General features: G+C 34.6%; 2 protein-coding genes and 1 pseudogene across 2 annotated transcripts in view; 2 read left to right on the forward strand and 1 right to left on the reverse strand.

The window, feature by feature from the left end:
- Positions 1–5,185, forward strand: part of LOC113392736 (uncharacterized) — a 34,199-nt gene extending 29,014 nt beyond the window's left edge. Inside the window, exons 34-38 of the mRNA XM_026629286.2 lie at positions 2,526–2,653; positions 3,124–3,246; positions 3,736–3,858; positions 4,519–4,679; positions 4,897–5,185. Coding sequence (XP_026485071.2) covers positions 2,526–2,653; positions 3,124–3,246; positions 3,736–3,858; positions 4,519–4,679; positions 4,897–5,161 — 800 coding nt within the window. The 3' untranslated portion in view covers positions 5,162–5,185. The remainder of the gene's footprint in view (positions 1–2,525; positions 2,654–3,123; positions 3,247–3,735; positions 3,859–4,518; positions 4,680–4,896) is intronic.
- Positions 5,186–6,510: 1,325 nt separating this feature from the next.
- On the forward strand, positions 6,511–9,170 carry LOC135194813 (uncharacterized; annotated as a pseudogene).
- Positions 9,171–12,523: 3,353 nt separating this feature from the next.
- LOC113392352 (ATP-binding cassette sub-family C member 4-like) overlaps positions 12,524–21,681 on the reverse strand; it is a 32,098-nt gene continuing 22,940 nt past the window's right edge. The window contains exons 10-26 of the mRNA XM_026628737.2: positions 19,594–19,758; positions 18,953–19,090; positions 17,417–17,584; positions 16,988–17,107; positions 16,510–16,570; positions 16,231–16,411; positions 15,407–15,453; positions 15,008–15,217; positions 14,634–14,864; positions 14,414–14,520; positions 14,214–14,337; positions 13,919–14,092; positions 13,640–13,767; positions 13,365–13,487; positions 13,148–13,270; positions 12,913–13,073; positions 12,524–12,839 (exon numbers count right to left, since the gene is read on the reverse strand). Coding sequence (XP_026484522.1) covers positions 12,560–12,839; positions 12,913–13,073; positions 13,148–13,270; positions 13,365–13,487; positions 13,640–13,767; positions 13,919–14,092; positions 14,214–14,337; positions 14,414–14,520; positions 14,634–14,864; positions 15,008–15,217; positions 15,407–15,453; positions 16,231–16,411; positions 16,510–16,570; positions 16,988–17,107; positions 17,417–17,584; positions 18,953–19,090; positions 19,594–19,758 — 2,541 coding nt within the window. The 3' untranslated portion in view covers positions 12,524–12,559. The remainder of the gene's footprint in view (positions 12,840–12,912; positions 13,074–13,147; positions 13,271–13,364; positions 13,488–13,639; positions 13,768–13,918; positions 14,093–14,213; positions 14,338–14,413; positions 14,521–14,633; positions 14,865–15,007; positions 15,218–15,406; positions 15,454–16,230; positions 16,412–16,509; positions 16,571–16,987; positions 17,108–17,416; positions 17,585–18,952; positions 19,091–19,593; positions 19,759–21,681) is intronic.

Here is a 21,681-nt window from a genome sequence, read left to right on the forward strand (position 1 = left end):
ATTCCGAAATTCTTGGGACCACATCAAGTAAAATTGTGTTATATTTTTTGTGCTCGTATTTTATCTAGTCTATCGAGGTCGAAATTTTTCACTTGATTTTTGTTTCTTGCGGGCATTTTTTCTTATATACACATCTATAGCACAGTTCCCATATAATCAAATAAATTTAATTGCCCTCCTTTATAACAAATGTTAAAAAGATTGTATGTTACTACAATTTTTAACGTTCACGTATTAAGTATACATGGCGCCGCACCGACGCCGCGTCTTAACCGCAAATTCCCGCATTGAATAGTAAACCAGAGATCACAATGCAGGGGGCAATATAATTAACTTTGCCGATTTTTTTAAAAAATAAATAATTAATAATATCAATGTCATTAGTTGACAGAAAACATTTTAGAACATTTAATGTAAATGACTCTTTGTTGGGCTAAGGCTTTTTTTTCTCCTTTTTAAAACGGGATTCAGATTATTCCATAATGCGGGACGATAGATACGCATAAGGCATATTTTCATTCGCACCTCCAAGTATCGTTACGATGGTTTCTTTGCACATGAAAACTCAGCGTTACAGCTCAGGTTTGAACTCGCAATCTTTGCTTAAGATTCAATTGGTTTAGTGCTAGGTCATCTCGGGTCAATTTAAAGATATACTAAAACATGTAACAGAGAATGCCAATCGAAATAGCTGCTTAGGCGTCGCTGTCACTGTAATGTACACAACATTTTCGCACGCCAGTAGTGCCGTACACGGTCCTTAGACTAAAACATAAACGTGTGGTCGGCGTTGGCGCCATCTACACGTAACCTTAACTATGTATATAATTTTTTGGTAATTAATACTACTAATGACATAATGACTACTATTAACACTTTTTTAATTCGATAACGTTTACCGTAATTAACGTATTGAAACTTTGATATGATTGTCTTGCGCGAGTAATAATTTTGATAGGTATATTTTAGTTTCAGTAGGTAACAACGAAATATTAACAATATATCGGTGCCTTATATTGAAAATTTCTTCAAGCACATTTTCAATGCTTTTGTCTGTTTTTTGTGTCGAAAATCTCCTCAACCTTAGAAGAACATGCACGACTCTGAGATGCGTTTAATGCCAACTATTTAAAATGTTTTTCTTTGTAAATGATGATTTTCTTTTGTCGTTTCTTCTCAGTTTAGGGTATTTTCTTTTGCGAACTTGTTGTTGTTTCTAAATTGACAATCCATAAGTAATTGTAATGTTTCTATATTGAACAAAGGATTTTAATTGGATTCGATGAGAATTTTTTCATATATTTTTGTGTACTTTTGTAAAATGACTTTGTATTTATAACACCCGACTGTGGTTCGAAAGTCGTAAATATTCCAACATGTCTTATATTATTGAATAATTATGTAAAGATACTGAATAAAATATTTGGCGCTCCATCAAATTAATAAGTAAAAAGTAATAAGCAAAGTATAGAATTTCCAAGGTCTGTATTAAAAAATATATTATGCAATAATATTTCCTAAATGACTGAAATAATAATAACTAAGGCATCGTCATCGTAATTAGGAAAAAGTAAAAAGTTATGACGTCATTATAGATAGCAAATTTAGTCCTATTGAAAAGTAATGTTTTGTTATATACATTTAAAATTCTATTTTCGAAACATTGATTAATATAGCAATATGTAACTACAAAAAAAACGCATATAACGATATTTTTTTTTATGGTTAGTCTGTAATTATATTTAAAAAAGATAAAAACACATTACAAACCTAATCTTGATCAGATGAATCAATTGTACAAACATAAGTTGTTTATTTTAATTCCTGAGTGATTTGTGTTCTAATTATTTATTTATCTTATTTTATATTCGTGTTTGTACTTGCTTTGAGTTATATTTACAAAGACGATAACGTTTTTTATGTGTACACGTGCACTTATAATTGCGACCAATGATTTTCTAGTAAATATCATTGATTGCGACATAATATTATGTACGTCACGTATGAAAAATAATTTAATATGATTGCTACAATGTTTATGTTGGTATTATTTTTAAATGTGTATGTATATTATTCCTCTATTGGTCATTTTATTATATGTAAATTATGTAATGTCTCTTTGGTCTAGTGGTTAGCTAGGACAGGCCAATAAAAATTTATTGAGTTTTTTGGTCAAGATATTCTTAGGAGTAGCCCGAAGTTAAGGAGTTGGCAACGTTGCACTATCGTGTCTCGGAAAGCAAAGTTATTGGTCCTGCGACTGACCTCCTTGGGTATGCCGTTCTTTCGGAGTATGAGAATGACAGCTTAGAACAAAGTGCAAACCTGAATTAGCGTACCTTTTTTCACTTACCTGACATTGACCGCCTGGACGGAAATAATATCAGCAGAACTTTTTCATATTTATATTGAATGGACGTTTTTTGCAATTTGCGTTTGTTTTTTTTTTACATTCGTATTAATGTACCGTACGTACGTACAATAAAAATATAAGAATAGTCTTATGAGGCAATTTATAATTTCAGCGACTCAAGCACCACCGAATTGGCCTTCAGATGGACAAATTCAATTCGAAAACGTCAGTTTGAAATATGGAGCCGAAGACCCACCGGTTCTTAAAGATTTGAATTTTACAATAAATAGTGGATGGAAGGTATGTCATAATTTTTGGTTTTATTTATTTTCGTGTTTAGATGAAACGCCAGACAACTTAAAACTCCTAACCTTTCGCGTGTTATAAAAAATATGACGTTCGTGCATGGTGATAAAAAATTAGTCGATGAAGTTGCTCGCTAAAGCGTCAATAAAGTGTCAAGTCGCTCGAAATAGAGAACTTTATATTGTGAATGTTTAAATTTGTGAATAAGTGTTATAGTAGTGTTGAAAAAAGAGGAAATTAAATATATTATAATCATTTATTATTATTACGTAGATTATTATTATTTTATTGTAATTAATTATTATATATACACGCCCCTGTTTGTTTTTGTTCATTGAATAGTTCATAGATCATAATAGAAATGTAGTATCATACGTTTTTATTCGGGGAAAAACATACGAAAAACGATGCGATTATCATCATAATATACAACATATAATATTATAATTTGATTTGTTTCGTAGGTTGGTATCGTCGGAAGGACGGGTGCCGGTAAGTCGTCGCTGATGGCTGCCTTGTTCAGACTCTCAAATATCGAGGGCAGTATTAAGATCGATGGTATCGATACCTGTGGAATCTCTAAAAAGGTTACATATAGTGTCTTCACATTTAAATTATTTTTTGTGACACTTACAAGATGCGAACATTACTACTACACATTGTACATAAAATCAAATGTATTAACGCTATAAATAATTGAACATGGACATTTTTTAGGGATGTATTTATTTAATACGTTAATACATCTTATATCGACGGGTGAAATTGTATATTGCCTTTATATTCAAACTTTTCTTTGAGTTGTTGTGGAATACCAGAAGCAAAAATAAAATTAGTAAATATAAAAAGAATTATAAATCATTTTAGTTTTTTTTTTTAATATCTATTACCGATTCAATTTAAAAACGAATTTACTAAACACATACAATACTACCGTGACGTGTTAAGATATAAATGTTTTAATATTTGAAAAAGTATTATGTATTACATTTTCACAAAACCCAGCTTACAATAAAAATCATAACACACGTACGTGTCGTGAAAAGGTTATATTAAATGGTATAAATTTGTCGCAGGATTTAAGATCGAAAATATCAGTTATACCACAAGAGCCGGTTCTATTCTCTGCTACGTTGCGATACAATCTGGATCCGTTCAATCTCTACAGCGACGATGAAATTTGGAAAGCATTAGAACAAGTTAGTAGAAAACTGAACATATCATTGGTCTTATTAAATTTTTGTTATGGGTATGGTTTGTTCGTATGGGCGGACGCGCAAATGGGCTCCTGGATGGTATGTGGTAACTACCGCCCATAGACATTAGCGCTGTAAGAAATATTAAATATTCACCCTTCAAACTGGAACACGACAATACTGAGCGTACTGCGGTAGATTATCTGAATATTTATATATTATAATAATTTTCTTCTGGAGTTGAGTAAATATGTTTTGATATCATTTTAATAAATGTTAAATACAATTTAATAAATAAAAAGTAACAAAGGAAAATAGAGCCACTACAAGTAATGGTATAGTAATACTGAACTATAAATGTCAAACAAAAGTCAGAGGTCGAACGTCGAGCTCGCCATTCTCGTAACATCCTGGAATTTTTAATAACGAAATGACTACATCTGTATTGAATTGAAAGTGTTAAGTCACTTCATAGCAGTCCACATTCATACTGAGGGCAACATCATTAGGTTGCCCTGAGTATAAATAACCATTATTATTTTAAGGTATCAGATAAATTAGAAATTAACCACATGATTATGATAAACAGATTTATAAAACCAATCGGATATTATTTTGTGAACCCAATATGATCACATGTGTATTACTATGATGAAATTGTAGGTGGAACTAAAGGACGCCGTGCAAGCACTTGACTTCCACGTGACAGAGGGTGGGACCAATTTTTCCGTTGGACAGCGTCAGCTTGTGTGTCTCGCACGCGCTGTGCTACGCAATAACAAGATACTCGTCATGGATGAGGCCACGGCAAATGTTGATCCTCAGTAAGAACAGTCCAATTACAATATATTTTCATGTCATGTCGAACTTATCTAATTCAATTGTGATTTAAGTAGGAATATCATATCGTTTTTTATTGACATTATGATTTGAAAAAAAAATTATTTGAAAATAGTATTCGAGTCATATAGACTAATTAAATATATATTTTGATTGAAATGCTTAGCGATTGAATCGAAATATTATTTTTTTAAATTTCAGAACGGATGTCTTAATCCAAAAGACTATACGAAGACAGTTCGCGTCGTGCACGGTGCTCACGATCGCGCATCGTCTGCACACCGTCATGGACTCTGACCGCGTCCTCGTGATGGACAAAGGTCGCGTCGCAGAGTTTGATCACCCATACATCCTACTCTCAAACCCCAACAGCTTGCTCAACTATATGGTTAAAGAGACTGGGGAGGGTATGAGTAATGTTCTCTACGAAACAGCCAAGGCGAAATACCAAACAGAAGTCTCGTGATTAAATAAATACTTAATTAAATACTGCCATAATATATGTTGTTCTAGAACAGTACATAAATGATTTTTATTGAATTGTTTTTTAATTAATAATGAATATATAGTATAAGAAATACTGTTACTTTATTTTACACATTTTATCATTATTATCATCTAAAATTGGATATTATTCTACAAGTGAGTGACGGTATTTAAAAAGAAGAGATGCTGTGTGGTTGCCACGAAGGAGAGTAGCGCTAACCCGTATAAGTTTGGGGTAACGCCAGAGTCGACCTACGAATCCCCATGTATGAATAATAAGTATACACGAAAAGAATTTACTGCATAGTGCAGTTTGCGTGCATGTAGATATTTGGCAAGATTAAACAAGTTAATTATTTAATTTGAATTCAAATTCGTTTTTTTTTACTTATATAAAATATTTCAAGAAATTCAGAAAAGTAACCTTGGAACCTTCATTACATTGATAGGACGTATAATTATGATAAAAATACACATATTTACTTCAAATTGAAAATAGGTTCTAAAGATATATCTTCTACGTCGTAATGGGTTACGATCACACTTTTAACGAATATATTGTTTGAAGTTCTGTTATTAGCGTCAATGGTTGGGCTGGAGCCTGCTGTTAGCTGTTTAAAGCTAAAAGGATATAAGGGATCCTTATTCAAAATTATCATCGGTATTTTTGAAGACCCTATGGGCTCGTCGATCACGTTCGATGGTACTCATCACAGCTTACCTTTGGGCTTATAACAAAAGCGCTCGATAGATGCGGATATTCATCTCTCTTGAGATTGAACGATACTCCTGATCTTAAATGTAATCTTTAAAGTGTTGCTTAAACATTTGCACATTTTGAGACAAAGTGAATATGATCGTTCAAAACAAGGGCTTTACAATGTGTCTGCAGTTGATGTTGATGATATGCATAATTAATACGCTATTCCGTGTTCACATTTAAGAAAAAAAAAACAATGTAAAATTTGATATTTTATAAAAGTCGTTCAATGTTTTTTACAGCGCTACTAATGATTTACAATGCTGATTAAAACATAACTAATGCATATTTTTGGTAGTGCCACACTGCATACCTTCGGGTTGCAGGCGAAAGGGCCGGCACGCCCGGGGACGTACCACTCTCTCACTTAAAATCGGCGTAAAGTGGTAGCTATTCTACCGCGGTTCGTCCGGTATGTGAGAGTCCCGGAGGCCCGATCCCCCTCCCCCCAAAAGTATAATGGTTGTGCAGAATTTGGTTTCATTACCCCAGGAGGGTACCATCAGCGACTGCGGTGGAGAATCCCTCTCTGGGCATCCATGCTCAGGACGTACACCACCTGAGCAGTGATGCCCTGGCTGCCCTCCGAATTCTGGGGGGGCAATTTTGCGCTCGCCACTGTTCGAGGCAAGCGGAGCAGGCATCATAAGGCAACCCCTACCACCCACACTGTGGGCTTCTGCAACGTAAGGGGACTCAACTCCAACTTAAACGCCGTTCACTTTCACCTTGAGACGGCAAAGCCGGCCTTGCTCTTTCTTAGCGAGACCCAGATATCCTTTCCTACCGATACGACTTTTCATTCTTAGGCAGCCTTGAAGGGCAGGACCTATCGATTATCTGGCTGCGTGTAGACTGCGACGTCCATCCGCGAATCTACGCGTGCCTTTATAGGTCCCATAGCAGTAATGCCGAAACCGACCGACTGGTTGAGCATGTCCAAATGGCTACAGATTCCGTGCTGCAGCAAATCCCATCCGCAGGGATCGTAATTCTTGGCGATTTTAATGCCCACCATGCCGAATGGCTTGGATCACGCACTACTGATCATGCGGGTAGATCTGTTCTCGACTTCGCTTTAGCATATGATTTGACACACCTGGTCACCTCGCCAACGCGAATACCAAACGTGGAGGATCATATACCTTTTCCGTTGGACCTTCTGCTGACTTCCCACCCGGATGGCTACCAGGTTATCGTCGGTCCCCCTCTGGGCTCGTCGGACCACTGTCTCGTCCGGAGTACAGTGCCGGTTGTTCAGTACTCACGACCTCGTTTCGTGGGCTGCCGCTGAGTGTGGCACTACAAGTAAGCAGATTGGGATGAGATGCGGTCCTTCTTTGCATCCTACCCATGGGGGCAGGTTTGTTTCTCGCCAGATGATGATGTGGTACTTCAGGGTATGGAACTGTTCATTCCGTATTCTGCGATCCCCATCGGTGGTAAGTCCCAGCCCTGGTTTGGTCGTTTCTGCAAAACGGCTTCTCGTCGAAAATGGGAATGCTACCAAGACTGGGCTAACGCATCGGCGTCTCGTGATGTAAATACCAGCGCATTCAAAAAGGAATATAACTCTGCCTCTATATCCTTCAAACACGTAATTGCTAAGGCGAAGACAGAGTACATTGGCAGAATTGGCGAGAGACTGGTGCGCCTCCCTTCAGGAACACGTGCGTTCTGGTCTCTCGCTAAGGCTGTCTTAGGGAATTTCTGTCAGCCCTCTTTTCCATCTTTGCACAGAGACGGTGAGTCATTGGCCCATACAGCGAAGGAGAAAGCTGATCTTTTAGGCTCCCTCTTCGCGGCGAACTCGACTCTGGATGACCGAGGAAAGTCACCACCAACAATCCCGCGATGTGATACCACGATGCTGGAGGTTAAATTCCGGCAAAGTGCAGTTCGTAAAGCACTTCTTTCCTTGGATATTCATAAATCGAGTGGCCCCGATGGCATCCCTCCAATCGTGCTACGGACTTGTGCTCCCGAGTTGGCGCCGGTCTTAATGCGTCTTTTCCGGCAATCCTATGCATTCTGCGTCGGCCCGAACTCCCGGAAGACTGCTTTGGTGCATCCGATCCCTAAAAAGGGCAACCGCTCAGACCCGTCCAATTATAGGCCTATAGCATTCATCTCCTTGTTCTCCAAGGTAATGGAGTCCATTATAAACTGCCAGCTCCTGCGGTATCTAGAGGAGTACCAGCTGATTAGCGACCGCCAGTACGGTTTCCGTCGGGGTCCTTAGCCGGTGATCTTCTAGTTTACTTTACTCATAGATGGGCGGAAGCAGTTGAGAGCAATGGGGAGGCATTAGCAGCCAGTCTGGACATAGCGAAGGCCTTCGATCGCGTGTGGCACAAAGCGCTTCTTTCGAAGCTTCCTTCCTATGGGCTTCCCGGGAAATTATGCAATTGGATTACCAGTTTTTTGGCAGATCGGAGCATCAAGGTCGTTGTCGACGGTGCATGCTCCGACTTAAAATTCGTCAATGTTGGTGTTCCACAAGGCTGCGTTCTATCACCCATTCTGTTTCTTCTGCATATCAATGACTGAACAAAGTCTCGAACTGGGGTCGACTAAACCTAGTCCATTTCAACCCCAAAAAAACGCAAGTTTGCGTGTTAACTGCTAAAAAAACACCATTTGTCGTATCTCCACGATTCGAGAATATTCCGGAATCGTATCGGAATACTTGGCGTCGATATTTCGAGCCTGATTCAGTTTCGCGGTCAATTGGAAGGCAAAGCCAAATTGGCATCAAAAAAGCTCGGTGTGCTCAGCAAGGCAAGACGTACTGTCTTCTTCATTCATGTCGGCCCATCGTCTAAAACTATACGAGGCGCAAATTCGGACTCACATGGAATACTGCTCTCACCTCTGGGCGGGTGCTCCCCAGTACCAGCTCCTTCCATTTGACCGTATCCAACGTAGAGCGGCTCGAATTATCGACGATCAAGCCCTTTCCGATCTGCTTGATCCTTTGGCTTTGCGTATAGATGTTGGATCGCTCTGCATCTTCTACAGAATTTTTCACGGGGAATGTTTCGAGGAATTTTTCAGATTAATCCCGGCTGCTGAATTTCACCTTCGGACGTCTCGTCAAAATTCCAAATATCACCCGCACCACCTAGATGTCCGAAAATCCACAATAGCGCGATTTTTAAGACATTTTCTGCCTCGCATAACCACTCCATCAGGTGAGTCTCCTGCTCGTTTGCCACTTCTCACATGAAAAAAAAATGTATTATAGGCACGCGTAATGATGCAAATAAAAGTATCCGTGAAGTCAGCAACAGCATACGTCTAAATAATGGCGATAACTACATTTATGATGATTAAAATAAATGCATTTAAATGTTTCCTGACATTAGAAAATACACCAATGATTTTAAAACGCATAAATTCTTTTAACATGCGTAATAAATATCGTTGGTATGCGCTTTCAAATTTCGGCCATTATAGTTAGGGATATAATAAGATACTTAAATAAATAAAGCGAGCGGTTAGATGGGTTAGCAAAATTAAGGCGAATAGATAAGTCATTGTATTATGATATATTAGTATATATCTCATCTCATTACTAATAAAAACAGTTTGATTATGTCCATACGAAGTTGATTAGGGTAGCTTATTATTATTATTATTTAAGTACGTTACTGCATCTAATTTATTTATCTTGTTCATCTAGCATATATTCCTAAAATAAACAGTTGTCTATCAACAATTTCAAATTTAATAATCGATCAGTAGTCCCCTACGTGTCATTTGTTGCTATCGTACTTAACATTGGCAGAATATTTTGCACTTCACGCACAACACACAACTCATATACACGTCATAACGAAAAAAGAAAAAAATGACATTCAATTTTTTCCAACAAAATTAGCCGTAAAATTGCATTAAGATGAAAATAATAAATTCCTTGTTAGCTCTGATAATAATATGATTTTTACTATATATTCTACAAAATAAAACATATAAAATGGGCTGTTGCGAAAGTGATACGAGTTGCTGTCAAACATATTTTTCTATGTTTAGAAATCTTCATGTTTTCTACATTTCTGCGATACTAATAGTTTTGATTATGTACTTATCATGGTCACTGTACGAGTGCCAAGTACGATGTTAAGCTGAAGTTGCTAAAATATTTTGCAGTAAGTTACTTTTCAAGTTTTTTTATGTCCCTTGTGCGTCACTCACCAGAACACAACAATATTGGATACTGCTGTTTGGCGGTAGAATATCTGATGAGTGGATGGTAGGCCAGATGAGCTAACACAAAGCCTGAACACCAACTAGCTAGTTATTTAAATCACACTAACAAGTTAATGTATATAAAAGTATTTTAGCGTAACATTGAGGAACATGTTAAAAGATAACAGAGGGGTAAAATTTTTTTGACATTCATTTATAGAATCAATATAGATATAATTGACTACGTCTATACAAGTAATCAGCCTATATATTATTTTAATTGAATAGGCTCATGATTAACCTTTCTGTAAAAATACACTTTTTCTAATAATGTACTCTCATTAAATTAATAACATATGTATACAACGAAGGATAAGAGATGATTCTGTTAAGCAAAGTTATCGGGACTGTTTTGGAAAAATCGTGAACAAGACAAATTTTGGGTTCCATAGGAATTTTGCAAAACTTCATGAGTTACTTAGGTATTAGATGTCAAGGATCGTCCAGTCAAGGATTAGGGCGTCCTTTTGATATATGGATGACATGGATTAGTCCAAGACACCACCTTGATGATTGCTAATTTTGTACTTATAATGAAAATGTATAAAAACAACAAAAATAAGAAACCCAAACGTACATAGCATTATTTGTACCGTAATCTATATAAATTTACTGACAACCTGGGTATTTTTTACTAAAACCAAGGGAAACGGTTCCACCAGGATTCTAAATACTCGTAATAGAAAAAAAAAACAAGGACAAGGATGATACAGCTGGAAACATTTTGTATAATTTTATTGGACCGCAACCAATAAAATTGTACAAAATTACTGTTTTTGTTTTTCATTATTAAATAGATTTATAATTTATAAACGTTTACAATAAAAACTCAAAAATACATAAAATTTTATTTCATGTATAAACGGATTGTCTTTATCATAAAAAGTAGACTGAATTAAACAAAAGCATTATTGCTTTGAATTCAGCCGGCCAAAGTTATCTAAAATTTATTTGATTAATTAATTTTATGTCGCTAAATCAGTGTTGCCCTGTGATGATAAAACATATTTTTACATATAATGTTGTCTTTTAAATGTTCTTGATATTACATTGTATTTTATCATTTTATTGATTCCATAAACGAATGTAATGGGACCAATTGGATTCTATATCAAACTAACTGTGTCGACACTGACTTACTGTAAATTTAATTTCAGAATCAAATTTTAATAAGAAGATAAAAATAGCAAGTTACGTTTACCATTTGTCGTAAATGTAATAAGGCACGATGACTCGTTGTAAAACATGCGTTGATCGCGATTGGAATCAACTCTTCAACGAAAATAGGGTCCGTGGACTTTTTTTGGGATTGATTCTTATTGCAATTATATTGTACTACCGAATCTATCGCTGCTATCATCCAAGACGTCGATTGTTTTCTATTTTATGATAGGTAAGTAAATGGTCTAATCATAATGGCCTTATATTTCATATGGATAAGGATTCAAGTGTAGATTTTTTTAGTTAACTAAGGGATAGGCCCTTAGTTAATTAGCAACTTTATTCACTAAATTTTGCTTATCAGCGCGTATTACAAAAGCATTCGCTCATATCGGCCTCTGAAGCTGGTGTTTTAAATCATCGGAAAAACGAAGAAATAATGGGGTAATTACAAGGCTCTGCATTCATATGGGACATAAAAGTAAAAACGTAAAATGATTCTATTTGCATATTACAGACTGTTCAAATAAAAAAAAAACACTTGATTTTTTGGTCACAAATTTTAGTTGTTCTTTTTGTCATCAATAAGTATTATTGAATGATTATTAAATAATATTGTACATAATCATCATTATACTTGCTACTTTATACACCTTGGCTATGTCTACGACAGGATTGCGACGGTCGACATAAAATTAAAAAAAATAGGTTTGAACAAAAACTATTGAAAAACATTGAATCCCAGATTAGAATTATACGAACAAAGTCAGCACTCTGTTCTTAAAGGGAAAATATGTTATGATATTTGGAAACGAACTCATATGCTTTATTAACGCCAAAAAAATACTAGGAAGAAGAAATAAATAAGTGTTTATATAAACGTGTATGTTTATTTTTTTTTTTAATTTTTCTTAATAAAGTATAATATTTACATTTATATTTAACTATTACTTTTATTATTACTAAATACGAATTTCACTTATTTTTTATGTTACAAACTTTTCGATAACTTTTATGAACACGCAGGTTCAAAAAGTATTGCAATTCGAAAGTACAAACTTGGAAGTCAATCTTCGGTAAAATTCACCCAGTCCAACATTAAAATTAAAAATTTAATTATTAAATTAATTTATTGCCTAGTGAAATATAGTGCTGATAAATTGATAGCTTTATCACATACGTATGCTATACATTTTGTGACTATCATCATCTTGCGTTTTCTTGTACATTACTCTGGAAATATGCGTCCTTAGCAACTTGTAGTAGTTTTTCACTGCTTTTGTCTCCAGTTTCCTTGACCATCGAGGTGAAGTGGCTATTTGGATCACAGAGGAGGTTATAAGGATGGTCGAATTCAATAATTTCTCCGCTGCTCATGACTAAAACTCTGTCAGAGTCCATGATTGTGTTAAGACGATGAGCGATGGTCAAAACAGTGCACGATGCGAATTGCCGACGAATCGTCTGCTGTATGAAATTGTCGGTTCTGAAATAGAAGAACATTTATTAGAAATATATCTAGTCTTGACATTATATAATAATATTATGCTTAAACATACTGTGGATCGACATTAGCAGTAGCTTCATCCATGATTAGTATTTTGTTTGATCTTAAAACTGCTCGAGCTAAACACATGAGTTGCCTTTGCCCGACAGAGAAATTTGAACCTCCTTCTGTCACTTTAAAGTCCAAAGAAGGCACAGCTGATTTCATGTCAACCTGTAAATTGTAAAATTCGATAAATAAAATATCTTAATGTAATTTCTTTTTCTCATAATTTTTTTTATACATACCTGCTCCAATGCTCGCCAAAGTTCGTCATCGCTATAAATATCGAAGGGATCGAGATTGTATCTTATAGTAGCAGAGAAGAGCACTGGTTCTTGAGGAATGATCGAGATTTTTGATCTCAAGCCCTAAAAAATAGTTATGACGATAAAAAATCTTGTTTCATGAGTAAACATTTCAATATTAGTGACTATTTACATGACTAGTGATTATACTACTAACCTGCTTAGAAACTTGAGATGTATCTATTCCATCTATTACAATTTTACCTTCAATAAAGGCAAAACGGAATAAAGCTGAGATTAGTGAAGATTTACCAGCGCCAGTGCGACCAACAATGCCAACCTGCGGATATAAATATGTACTTTTATAACCTAAAAAAACAAGGGATGTGTTTTGCTATTTATGTTGTAATATTTTTTTTATATTGACAATTTACAGAGTATTTTGCTTATTTCAAGTAATACTTGCTACATTCATTTATAATTATTGTTTACCTTCCATCCACTTTCAATAGACAGGTTCAAGTTTTTCAAAATGGGTGATTCATCAAGCGCGTACTTCAAATTGACATTTTGCAACGTGATGTTTCCTTGAGAAGGCCATGTAGGAGGTAGTGCTATTTCTTTAAACAAGAAAAGAGACATACGCTTAGAATACAACACTATTTTTTAATGATAAGTTTTACAGGAGCAATTACTATAATGGGATTCTATTAAATGGTGATCTGTCGTTGTTTTGAAATTGAAAGACCAGAGGTAGATTAATATACTAACGTCCGTCAAAGAGATTGTTTTCAGTTTCGATGCGGGTGTACTCTAGTACACGCTCAACGCTAGTAAGTTGCGCCAAGAACTCCACCAATACACGTGCACCATATTGCAACATCGCAGCCAATATGTTCGTTTGAGTGACGGCTAATCCTACACTACCTACAGCGATTATGCTACCTGCAAATTAACAATATAGTTTTAAAATATTATAATCGTGGTTATCGCAGGTCAGATTTTCGTACAATGTTCAGTATTTTGAGATAAGAATGCTATGGTATATACTATTTCTTAAACTTACCGAAGTCAATATACAGGAAAACAAAGATAATGATTGCAAGATAAACTTGGGTCAATACATCTAAGTAAAATCCAAAGGTTGATCCGCCACCAAGGAAACAGTTCCAGGCGGAGGAGTGTAGGTCCTGAAATATAATTATATTATAGAAGATTACACAACACTTTTTGTTTATTAGGTATTTTGTTCGTAGATAAACATACCTGATGCACATCAAATTCATCAACAAGTCTTTTTTCTGCGCCAGCTGACCGTATTGTAGCTATACCACTGAGAGAAGAAGTTACCATCCCAAAAACAGGACTTTTTGCTGAAATTCATTTTTTTCCTAAGTTATATTATATATATTATATGTGGTATTATATACTTTAACAGTGATAATATTTCAGTCCGTTTAAAATTTCTATTAATTTTATCACTTACTTGTTCCTTCAAGCCTTTTGACACCCTGGGCTGTTTTCAGATATAGCATAACAAGAAAAACAAAAATAATCATTAGCACAGCTGACGGGATTAATGTCCAATACAATGCGACTGAGTTGAGAACTATTATGAATAGCAAAGTACTGTATATTTGTAAAACATCCAATAGCGACCTCGGTAAAATTTCGTCCACAGCGCCCATGTCCTTTGTAAATCGATTGAGAATTCGACCTAAAAATACAATAAACAAAATTAGCTTATACAAATTTTGAGAGACTTAGAATTATATAAAATTTTAAAGATATCACCGGATGTATATACATCTAGATAGACAAACGCTAAATAATACTTTATAGTAAGTCTTTTTATTATACCTGAAGAACTGGTGTCAAAGAATCTCATGATACCCTTGATCATGGTGGAGAACATGCTATCGTGGAGATTTTGAGAGGCACTGACGCAGAGTTTTGCGAAGGGGATGACACGAATGTGAGTGAGAAGGATGCATATAATCACGATTGCGCCGTGTATGAGGAGGTATTGGCCGGTAGTAAAAAGACCAATTTGAACATCTAGGCCGGGGTCTGTTGGAGGAAGAAATATATATTAAAAATAAAAGTGAAAATTTTCGGCAAAGTTCAGCAAACGGAACGCAGGCTTTTTTTTATCCCAAATGCAACAAAGACCTAATAAATTGACATGGTTGATATTAGATGATATATGTTAATATTATTATTTAATCAGTAATTATAGTATGAAAAGTTGAGACTGACCCATATCACTGCCAACCTCTACTTCATATAACACCATCTGGTTTGTCCTTTAACAAAATTTGAAAATTATTAACTAGTACAATAAACAAATACGTATATACGAAAGAGTTATTCAACATTGTATTAACGTATAAAAATAAAGAAAATGCAAGTTGTAAGCCAATCGTGAGGGTTAAGCCCAAACTTAGAAGTCGCCCTCGCATTGTTTGTTTAGTGTCTCAACTTCAAAGGTCAAGTGAAGTCGTGTAGTCCCGCGCGGCGAACCTTGTCGCTGTTATGTCATTTTCTCTCGGATTGTAAGAACTAACAATAGATGGAAAATGAAACTTGAATGATGCCAAAATGTTTTCGTCTTAGCAGGCCGCCTTATATACGAGATTATTTCTTGATTAAACATTTTAAAAGTACATTTATTTTGATATAACTTCAACTGTTATTATAAAAATATTCATTATATTTTTGACATCATCGCTAAATGTAATTCATAATGTAATTATATGTATGTTCTTTCAAGTATATAATACGAGAAGACAACATTTTAAATAATTATTGATTTTCAATTCGGTACAAAGTATAAATATTATATGGTAATTTCAAATATTGAGTACAAGTTAAAAATGTAATATTAAATATTTTTTCATTTAATGTTTAAGACTATAATTATTATTAATAAGAAAAATCATAACTTTAATTTTATGTATCGTTACTTAGATGCAGTATGTAAATACAATACGTATAGTTGTGTTGTGTTTTGTTTTGTTGTAATGCTGTAATCAAGCCAATAAACTTGCACAGATGCATCACGACGACTAGCGCATTCTTACCAGTAGCTGATCCAGTAATCTGAGCCAGCTCCACTAGCTGCTGTTATCGTTATCATAATAACGTTGAGTAGGATGAACAAGGCGCTTCCGCCTGATCTGAAGTAAGCATACATAACTTCCCAACGCAAGTTTCCTGATTGCCTTTCTTCTGCTGCCATTTTCTGTTCCTTAAATACTTCACCTTAAATAGAAACAAGTAATTAAAAAATGGATTTACTAAAGACGCGCATGTTTTCTTGGACCTCCAATGTATGTTTATTTAAGAAAAAAAATGATCACCTTGGTCAATGCTTTCAGTCGTCGATATGGTTCGAAGTAGAGCTGGTTTTTCGTCTAATTTCTGGAAAAGAATATATTTTATAAGCCGCATTTAATATATGATAAATCTAAAGTATTTATGTCACAACGCTACTATTAGGCAGCTGAGTGGTTATTACATTATATATTATTATTATGGAGTGGTGGGAGTGGAGGAAGAACGCGTGCATCTTAACCGACGATTGCGGGTCCAAGCCCTGACAAGTATCACAGAATGTTCATGTACTTAATTTGTGTTTATAATTCATCATGCGATCTATATTAAAAACATCTCGAGGAAACCTGCATGTGTCTACTTCCAATGAAGTTGTGCGACATGCGTATCATCCAAACCAAAGCAGCTTAGTGGAATTAATGCTAAATCTTCTCCTCAAAGGGAGAAGAGATCTTAGCCCAATGGTAGGACATTTAAAGGCTTTACTTTTATTAATTTACTTACACCGGATTTAACACTGTCAGCATCTTTGTCTTTGCCGTCTTGCAGTGAAGACAGCATTTGAGCGAACTGCTTACCGGATGACGCAAGTTCATCGAATGTGCCCATGTTTTCAATTCCACCCTAAATAATAATTTTGATTGTTTAATTTATCGTTTTTTATTAACAAAAAGTGTGTCCAATGATTTAAATGGGTTAAGCAAATATTATATACCGCTCTGATTTTTTTACAAGACATATGCAAAACCTTTTATTGTCATAAAATTTACTTTAATGTCTAAATCTAACGTTTACATCGAAGTCTTATTGTTACGAAAACTTATTACAATTATCAAAGTCTAATAAAACATTTCAAAGTTCTATAATAAAATAAACTAAGAGATAAAACCGATACTTTTGGACCACCAATAATAAACATAGGAAAAAATATACCTCGTTCAAAACTATGATGTAATCTGCGGCTTTAAGGAAGTGTAGTTGATGTGTCACTAATATTCGGGTGCTTCCACGCAGATATTCACTGATGCAACCTTCAAACAGTAGTCTGCCAACGTTCGCATCCACTGCTGAGAGTGGATCATCCAAGAGGTAGATATCGGCCTAAAAGATAAAGTTGCAATATAATATTTGTCTAATCATCAATTTTAATTTCCCTCTCAGTTGCTCTTTATGAATCTCAGGCGACATTATAAATATATTACTGAAAAATATATACTTAAAAATTTGTGCAAGCATAGCACATCACATGACATCATTCCCGTAGTATTACGTTAATCAACAAACGATACCGATAATCGATTTTGTTTTTGCAAGGAACTCGACGTTATTATTTTTTTAACCTTATAGTCCCTATGTTGACGGAACTAGTTCATTGCAAATATCCTGCAATGTAATCCAATTTTCTTTGGATGTAATAAATTCATATTTTCGCATTCGACGAGATTACTTTTCCCCCAGGAAGGATGCAATGACTTGAAGCTGGAAATTTATGGCTACAGTTTATCTTTATCGATATTTTTTTTTACATGAGGTTTGATATCTTTTATGGTATAAGTAGATATGTACGTCATGTTGTTTTCTTTTAACTATGTTGGGTCGCGACCCTCGATATGCGAATGATGTATTTAAATTGAAAAATAACTTGTAAGACAGTATTCGTATAATTTTATTTATCTTGGTTATATTAAATCAATTATAGATTTATAGCTACTATTCCAAGCAGTCATGTTTTGTAGAGTAATTTAATATTAAATGAAAGGAATAATTATGTAAATAAAGTACTTCTGTGAAACAAATATACGTAATACAAAAAGTAGATGTCGTTCTCTAGCAACATGGCCGCCTTTTGTATCATTCCTCACTTTGACTTATTTGTTTTCATTGTAACTATAACTAACAAAGACAAGACGAGCTGATTTTTCAGCGCATGAATATATGAAGTAAAATCAAAAATAACCAACGTGGCTTTGACAATAACCCTATGATACAACCATCTTAAAGTCATGACACAGATATACACAGATTAGTTCGTTTGACGAAATATTCTTAGAATTATCATTCATGATTCGGTCAATTATTTAAAAATTACCACAAGAGGCACGGTGGTGATGACGACGATGACGATATTCTAATAATGTATTAAATAAAGGAGTTTTCTTGCGTTTTATATAACAAAATCAATTATTGATTCGATTTATCAATTGAGAATGACAAATTTTTTTCTTCTTTTCTGATTGTCAAGACTAAACTGAATCGTTATAGAATTTGTTTGGCTGAATATAACATACAATAAAAAAAGACTAATAGTCACTGAATAGCCTTCTTAATTTAAGCATTCAGCGATAAATGAATGTTTTTGTACGTGTTATGCAAAAGATACGTAATCTGTAACGGTCGAATCCAATAGAGGCAAAATTGGAAGCATTGAACATATTGCTCTCGTTCGAGCTTAAATAAAAAATCAATTACTTCTCTGTAGACGGCCCGCGCCAAATTGATTCTAGCTCGCTGCCCTCCCGACAGCGACACTCCCCTCTCCCCTACCAGCGTCATATCCCCGTACGGGAACTGCTTGAAGTCCTTTTCTAAAGTGCATGCCTTGCATACCTGGAATATATTAACGTTTAAGATCGATATTCACAGGGTTCAATTGCAATTTCAGTAAAGAAATTATACGTTTCAATAGTTTTGTGTTTAATAATAATAACATAATTCCTTGCAATGAATGTATTTTTCGCCTTCATTCCGCCTTCGCATTAAATTTATTTTGAGAATATTTTAATTCTTTTTTTTTTTTCATTGGAAAACTCAATAATATGCAACTCAATTATAATTTAAGATAGTTGAATCATGTTTAAAGTAAAATGCCTATAATATTTTGAATCTGAGAAAAAGGCTCTTTTCTGTCGCTGGTTGAAGAACATATTATTCGACACAATCTGTTGGTTTCCTCATGACGTTTATCTTCATCATCGCTCAGAGATAATTTATATAAAATGAATTACACATTTAAACTTAGGAGTGGTGTTCTGACTTCGGATTTATAACACGATAATAGTATAATAAGATTAAGAAAACAAGTTTTGTAAACAAAACTAATGAATACGTACCCTTTTATATTTGGCCGCGTCATATGGCAGACCGAACAATATGTTCTCTCTAACAGTATTCGGGAAAAGCCACGGTTCTTGAGACGCGTATGAAATTTCTCCACACACAGATAGAGTACCACTTGCCGCTGGTAATTCTTTAAGCAGCAGTTGCAGAATTGAAGACTGAAAATTACATATTGATTAATCTTTGCAATTTTATGAGCAATTGCGTTTAAAACTTTTAAAAATATATGTACATATAAAAAATAATACTGAAATTTGTAAAATATTTCTAATTTATTTTATTATAAATGTTATTGTTGTTATTCAATAATAAAAATGGTTTTGATTCTAATACAATTTTGCATACAATTCGAGTATCTTCTGGCGTTAACGCCCATTATAACGTAATATTCACAGTCATAAAATATAACGATTCAATTCCATTGTAATTTACATGTTGCAGTTCAAATGTTACTTTTTTTTAAATAAAACTGAACGAAATAGACAGGTGATGGATAAGTATTACATTTGTTTTGTTTCTATACAACTAATACTTATTATTAAAATAAACTTCCACGAATAAAGCTAAAGATTTACAATGTGATGCAAAGGGCGGTTTCGTCTCTAAAGTAAAGATCTTTCCTAGGCTTACCAGGATCTTTCACAGAAAGATGTTTGCAAGGTACATCGGTTATATGATATACATTAATAAAAATATATACTGACTTATAAACGCTATGTAGCGAGTGTTACGTTAAAACTTATGTATCTCTTTCTTTCATCATTGATTTAACATTCGAAAGAAGAAAACAAAGCATTGTACTATTAATCACTCTCTAAAGACTTGCATAAATAGCTAGAGTCGTTTATATATAGTTATAATATACATAATTATACACACAATGTCAGCAATATAAAGCTGTGTTTTAATAATACTGAATGAAGGACGCAATAAAGTTTAAAGGAAATAGGGTTAGGATAAGAAAAAGTTTTAAGTTTTCAAAGTAAAAGTATTTAAGGTATAGGAAGAAAGTGGAATGAATAAAAAAAGAGACTACAGAATTCACTTGGTGGTTTTGTGCAAGCCCATCTAGTAGGTACGTTAGGTCTGGTGGGTTAGGTGGTAGGTACCACGCACTCATTATATATTCTAACCAAGCAGCAATACTTAGTAATGTTGTGTTCCGATTTGAAGGGTAAGCCTTAAAGGCGCAGTGGTGATGTAAGGAATGGTTACTATTTCTTACAGCGCTTATGTCAGGCCCATTTGCCAGTCCGCCACCAATATCACAAAAAAAGTTTATGAGATGAATCTGAACCTTGGGAAGTATAACGTAGTTTCAGATAGCGTGGATGAGAGAGAGCACGTGTAAGCCGCGACGTCTGACATTAAGCCACCTGAGGTTGGAACTTTCTTCGTAAGTATACAAAAGTTGTTACAAATTCCTCCAACAAATCGCATTAACATATCGTATTGAATGCTTTATGCCTTTGCTCTTTGACTCGCTGTTTTCCGTTTTCCAATAACAAAATATTACAGTTGCACCTCTCACCTCTATTTACGTGCCGTATCCGCTGATCTGATATACAATTTAGATAACGATATCCCCAGTCTCTGAGTTACCTGTTCAGTCCGAGTTCGAAATTACCATTTTTCATGCATTCGTGATGGAATGTAAAATTATCTCAAACCGTACCTTTGAATTCTGACATATGTGTTCAAGATATATGTATAACGACGTTACGTTAATAAATTATTTTGAACCAACGCATACAGAATGTTACATAAAGTTCATATAGACGCAGACGAAATGAAGTAAAGGGATCATATTATGTATATACTTATAGGAATGAACATTACAATGTATATAAATATATAATTAGATTAACTTGACTTTTTGCTTCGAGCGTTGCCTCTCAGGTCTAAGTTTGCCTTTTGATTTATAACGATATCATTTCTTAATGATTTGACTAGCACGCTACTAGTCGGATCCAAGCATAAAATCATCGTGAGTATAAAACAAATATATTGTATGATATTAACCTCAATTACACGATCAATAGCAGCGACATATTTTATTTAAATAGGCTCTTATGACAGCG

This window comes from Vanessa tameamea, chromosome 5 (genome assembly GCF_037043105.1).
Source record: "Vanessa tameamea isolate UH-Manoa-2023 chromosome 5, ilVanTame1 primary haplotype, whole genome shotgun sequence".
Taxonomy (NCBI): domain Eukaryota; kingdom Metazoa; phylum Arthropoda; class Insecta; order Lepidoptera; family Nymphalidae; genus Vanessa; species Vanessa tameamea.